General features: G+C 41.8%; 1 protein-coding gene across 1 annotated transcript; it reads left to right on the top strand.

Annotated features, from left to right (window-relative positions):
• Positions 1-3,005: 3,005 nt before the first annotated feature.
• Positions 3,006-6,141, top strand: card9 (caspase recruitment domain family, member 9). The gene is made up of 11 exons (XM_042481476.1): positions 3,006-3,171; positions 3,572-3,685; positions 3,812-3,881; positions 4,173-4,310; positions 4,398-4,516; positions 4,605-4,811; positions 4,896-4,979; positions 5,231-5,458; positions 5,542-5,667; positions 5,780-5,968; positions 6,055-6,141. Exons 2-11 carry the CDS (start codon positions 3,572-3,574, stop codon positions 6,139-6,141), a joined length of 1,362 nt encoding a protein of 453 aa, XP_042337410.1. The 5' UTR covers positions 3,006-3,171.
• Positions 6,142-6,203: the final 62 nt, after the last annotated feature.

Below are 6,203 nucleotides of genomic sequence, written 5' to 3'. Positions count from 1 at the left end.
AACTGTGAATGTCGGCAGGCTGTCGGCAGCTATAGGAGAAGTAGGCCGACTCAAAAGTTTTTAATTCCTGAGTAAAATGATCAATAGCAGAAGTTTGACAGAAGCTGAAGTCAGAGTCCTGCAGTCAGGAGAGGTTGGCCTATTATCAGCACAATGTGCTTCAATTTACCTGAAGTTTGTTGAAGATGGAGCTTTTCATTTTTAACAATCCATCGTGGTTTCTGTGACGACGCTCTGACGCAACATTAGAGGAAGTCAGTGATGTCACGACATCCAAGCAAATCAAAGTGACGTCAGAAAAACAAAAGTGATAGAAGAACTTTTCACTGTTCTGAGTCGAGTTTTTGTTATTTCTGAAATAGTTTGACATCTGATCGGCTTATTGATTAATTTATTGATGAATCTGCAGAGATCTCTGCTGCTGTGTGATGGGGCGGGAGCTCCAGCCAATCACTTCTCAGGAATCATCACCAGCACGCCTGAACCGGACCGGACCAGTCTAGACCAGACTGTCCTAGTCCAGTGAGACAAGACCAGTCCAGACCAGATTGTCCCAATCCAATGAGACTGGACTAGTCCAAACCAGGCTGTCCCGGTCCAGTGAGACCCGACCAGTCCAAACCAGACTGTCCCAGTCCAGTGAGACACACATCTGTATCTGTTCACATGTCCATTAAAAAAAAGAAATGTGTTTAAGCCTTTGAAACCTGGATCAACATCTGTTTTCTTGCGCTGGATTCAGATGCAGGTCTTTAACCCTTCGAAGCCCGAGCAGTTTGACTTCCTTTGAAAACATGGGACATAAGCAACGAGCAGTCTGACAGGAAAAGTCCCTCAAATTTCAAGAAATCAGTAGATTTTGATTTTTTTTAAGCTAGGGGAAAATGTCCATTCGACTATATCAGTTATTTTCATAATTATGTGTTTAAAATTATGTAACAGAATTTCCCCTTTGTGCTAATTTTCAGATTTTCTTGTATTGTTTTTTTCTATTTTTTTGTGTAATTTCTTGTCAAGTTGCCTGATATCTCCATGTTTTTTAAAGAAATTATGTAAGTTTGCTCGGGTTTCAAAAATTCAGTTTGGGTTTTGAAAAGCTGATAAGAGTTTTAAATTAATTTTGGGGTTTTTTTGGACCCAAACGTGATGTTTTTGTTCTGAAAGTCCAGGTCAGTTCACTTTTTTCTGAAGTTAAAACTCTAGAGAGCTCAGCTCGTGCATTCAAAGACCAGCGGAAATCTGACACTTAAGTTTCTAAAATGTTTGAAGGTCCTAAAATGATTCAACAGAGACTTAATAAAAACTGTCCTCAGTTCACAGATGAAGTTGTTTGACAGAAGTTTGAGTCTGCAGGCTGACTTTCATCAAAATTAAATGAAAAAAAAAATTAAGAGGCATTAGTTAAGAGACATCAGCAGGGAGGTGAAGGAGGAGGGAGCTCTGTGGTGCGTTCAGGAGCCACAGATGTTATTGCACTAATATATGTTTGTAATTTTTGTTTTTTATTTATCTTTGTAAAGAAAAGTTCCGTAAGTATGAGCCGATTATTTTGTAATAAAGAGAAAATTAATGTGAAATGAAGCTGTGTGCACGCCAATGTGTGTTTGTGGGGACCAGGCCAGCTTTGACAGGACAGTGTAGACATTGTGGGGACCTTGTAACGACAGTGTAAGGACAGTGCAAGGACATTGTGGGGATGTTGTGGATATTGGGGACATGTTTTGATAAAATTCACCACTTCCTGTTTGTTTCTATGAATTTGGCTCTCAGTTGTTTAACTAATGACTTTCTTTTCTTCTTTGTTGGTTTCACTTAAGCTCTGAGAGACTTCCAGGAATATCCATGAATACAAATTAGGTGTGACATCACTTCCTGTTTCGATCAGCTGGTGTTTCCTGTTCATTCCTGTCACTTCTCTAATTTTTCTCTTCTTCCTCTTTCTGTTACTTTGTGTCTAAAACCAGAAAACACAAGTTTTCAGTTTCTCAGATAAAACAGAAAGTATTTTTACTTTTAAACATCAGATATTAAAACATGAAGTATTTTTACTGTCGAACATGAAAGTAAATGAGTGATATTACATAAATGAAATATTGGACTCATTAGCACGTGGTAAAAATATTTTACAGCTCTGTAAATAATTTCTTGTAAATTTCCTGCATTTAGTTTGGGGCTCAGTTTATTAGATAGATAGATAGATAGGTACTTTATTGATCCCGAGGGAAATTTAAGTAACCAGCAGCATATTAAACATACAGAATAGAATATATTATTTTAATATTTAATATTATTGAATTCAGGATGATTTAAATATTTATTCATTTTTTATTTCTTATCATAAACTCTAACCTTGATATCTGCTATTTCAAGGTTAGAGTTTAGAGGTTAGTATTGTTTGTATTTTGGATGATCAGCTGACCGGTCTCTCTGACTGAAAGTCTCAGTAGTTATATAAATGTTTATTTTTAATCAAAAGTACATTTTAACTCAATCAATTTTATTATTGATTAGAAAATTCTTAATACTGATAAATATTTGTTCATTTTGGTTGAGTAAATGTTTACTGTTGATGAATAAATGTTTATTGTTGATGAATAAAAAGTTATTAGTGTTGAAAAAATACTACACATTGATCAGTAAATATTTAGTATTTATACATTAATATTAATTGCAGATTAATACATATTTATTGTTGATGAGTAAATATTTACTGTTAATGAGTGAATATTATAATTGGTAAGTAAATATTTGTTGTTGATGAATGAATATTTGTTGTTGATTAGGAAATATTTGTTGATGAATGAATATTGTTGATTAGTAAATATTTTGTTGATTATGAATGAATATTTAGGTTTTTCTGATATTTGTGGCAGTTCTCTGTTAAGATTCTGCAGATGAAGAAGCTTCCAGAAGTTCTTATTGGGGATCAGCCGCACTAACGTCTGACTGACGGCAGGTAAACGATCACACCTGTCTGAATATGTTAATGAGGTGGAGCTGTAATGTGACTGGCTGATTCAGATCAGTGAGGGTGGGACCAAAAACAGGAAGTAACAGAAACAGTTTCCTCCTCAGAAATCACAAAAGAGAAAACAACATAGAGACAGACTGACAGATAGAGGGACAGACAGAGGGGACAGAGGGACACAGAGGGACAGCAGCACGGTTAAGGTTTGTACAAACTATATATTCAGTGTGTAGTTTTACTTTGTATATTAATAGTGTGTAGTATGTAGTATTACTGTATGTAGTAATACTTAAGGTGTGTACTCAGAGTGTGATGGAGACAGTGTGTGGTATTACTGTGTGTATTAATACTTACGGTGTGTACGCAGTATGATGGAGAAAGTGTGTATTAATACTCGGTGTGTCCTCAGATGGAGATGTTTAGTATTACTGTGTGTATTAATACTCAGTGTGTCCTCAGATGGAGAGAGTGTGTAGTATTACTGTGTGTATTAATACTCAGTGTGTCCTCAGATGGAGATAGTGTGTAGTATTACTGTGTGTATTAATACTCAGTGTGTCCTCAGATGATGACAGTGTGTAGTATTACTTGGTGTGTCCTCAGATGGAGACGGTGTGTGAGGACGACCTCTGCTGGCTGCAGCTGGATGATTTCCGGATGTTGCTCATCAAAACCATCGACCCCTCACGAATCACTCCCTACCTCCGACAGTGTCAGGTGCTCCTGCTGCTCCTAATCTTGAGCCTCCTGCTCCTCCTCTTCCGTATAGCACTGCTTCATTTCACTAGTTCTGCTTTTTTCTCCTTATGCTCCTGTTGTTGATTGGTTGTCATGTGGTGTCAGGTGCTCAGTGCAGAGGATGAGGAGCAGCTCTTCAATGACCCCGCCCTTGTCGTCAGGAGAAGAAAAGTCGGTAAGAAACACGTCATTAGCGTAGAAATAGATTTTGAACTGAATCACTGTGGCAGCCAATCACACAAATCAAATCACACAGGTCATATCAGAGCGTGACAGCCAATTACATAGGTCTTATCAGAGTGAGACAGCCAATCACACGGGTCGTAAGAGAAAAAGACAGCCAATCACACGGGTCGTAAGAGAAAAAGACAGCCAATCACACGGGTTGTAACAGAGTGAGACAACCAACGTGTGTGTTTGACAGCCGTCTGAACTGACTGACACAGCTGACCTTTGACCTTTTCAGGAGCTCTGCTGGACATCCTGCAGAGGACAGGGGTGAAAGGTCACACGGCCTTTCTGGAGAGTCTGGAGCTGGATTATCCTCAACTATACAGCCGCATTACCGGGAAGGAGCCTAACAAGACCTTTAGCATCCTCCTCGGTCTGTACACCAGTTCACATGTTTATCTGTCTTCACATTTCTCATGAATTATTGATCCTGTCTCTGTGTTTCTGTGTCCCTGTTCAGACACAGCAGGTGAATCTGGTCTGACCCAGTTCTTGATGTCAGAGCTGAGCCGCCTGCAGAGAGCGTTGCAGGACGAGAGGAGGCGGCGCCAGCAGGCCTGCTCCGTTGCTAAGGAACAGGTGGGTGGTTACGAAGGCAGAGTTGGAGATGCAGATGTTGTCAGGTGTCAGGGACTGACCCTGTCCTGGTTTAATCGCTGTATTTCAGGAGGTGTGGTCTCGGCAGCAGCAGCTGAGGGACCGCGAGTTGAGAAAGCTGACTGAGCGCGTGCAGAAGGTCCGGGAGGAGCGTGAGCGGCTGAGCGAGGAGGTGAAACAGCTCCGAGATCACAACTACAGTCTGATGGCGGACATCAACAGTCTGAACCAGGAGAAAAGTGCCGCGCTGCTGGCCAACAGAGACATGCAGATTGAGGTAAGCTGACTCCCTGATGACCCCTAAAACTGACTTCTGACCTCCGGTTGACCCCTGACACCTGACCTCTGTGTGTGTGTCTAGGTGGAGCGTCTGAAACACACCGTGCTACGAGCTGAGAGTCAGACTCGACTGCTGAGACGGCGAACACTGAGGCCGCTGCAGGAGGTAGATACGCCCCACACAGTGTTTCACCTGTTTGTATTTATTATCACAATATTACAACTCAGATCCACTGAGTTTGACTGACAGCACTAATGGAGGAAACAGAGAGTCTGAGTTTTAGCTGAGCTCCAAAACAGTTTTTATGCCTGATGACTAGAAAGAATGAGTGTGACTTACCAGTGCAGCTCGACTTATCATTTTGCATTCATGTGTCCTATTGATGTCCAGCACTGATGTCAATCTTTGTGTTTCAGAGCAGGAGTTTGGCTCTGCCCTCTGAGACCTTCTTCCACCCCAACAAACTGGAGGAGCTGAAGGAGGACAAACAGGAGGAGAAACAAGAGGAGAAAAAAGAGGAGAAGCAGGAGGAGAAAAAGAAGGAGAAGCAGAAGGAAAGTCCAGCTCCTCCTCCAATGAACCTCCTTGCCTCAATGTTGAGACTGAGGAAGGAGCTCCATAGAGCGGAGGAGCAAAGAGCCAGGGTGAGGAGGAGGAGAAGGAGGAGTAAATATTGATCAGAGTTTGTACTGGGTTGATTGGTGAGACTGGGTGTGTTTGTTTTTAGAGTGTTGAGGAGAGAGAGGAGTTGGAGCTGCTGTCTGCTCAGCTGAAGGGAGACGCCAAGATGTACCGCCAACGAAACAAACAAACCCTCCGACAGCTGGAGGAGGTGATCAGGGAGCGAGACAAGGTGAGGTGAAGGATGAAGAAAAAGGATTATATAATGCTGTTGATGATGATGATGATGATGATGATGATGATGATGATGATGATGATGTCATGAGTTTGTCACGGTGCTTCAGGCTCTGGCATCTCGGGCGGAACATCAGGAGGAGGTGCGGCTGCTCCTGCAGGAGAAGGACCAGTACAGGGAGCAGGTCAGACAAATCACTGAGCAATCGGATAGGCTGGAGCTGCTCCTGCTGAGGTCACAGGGGGAGGAGCTACAGCTGAGGACACGCCTCCGCAGACTCACCTGCAACACTCACCAGGTAAGGAGGAGGAGGGGGAGTAAGAGAAAGAGGAGGTGTTGATGATGTGGTGATGATGATGTAATGATGAAGGCTCTCTCTCTCAGTGTGAGAGGAGCAGCGAGGAGGAGGAGGAGTCAACAGAGAAGCCTGCTAAAGGTGAGTCATGTGACCTGCTGCCACATTTGAATTGAATACATTTTATCTTAAACATTTATTTAAAAAAAAAAATCAAATTAACTACTTTGTATTTAGA

This window comes from Plectropomus leopardus, unplaced genomic scaffold (assembly GCF_008729295.1).
Source record: "Plectropomus leopardus isolate mb unplaced genomic scaffold, YSFRI_Pleo_2.0 unplaced_scaffold28820, whole genome shotgun sequence".
NCBI classification, from domain to species: domain Eukaryota; kingdom Metazoa; phylum Chordata; class Actinopteri; order Perciformes; family Serranidae; genus Plectropomus; species Plectropomus leopardus.
Note: the sequence above shows the minus strand (reverse complement) of the source record. Positions and strands in the feature narration are given on the sequence as shown.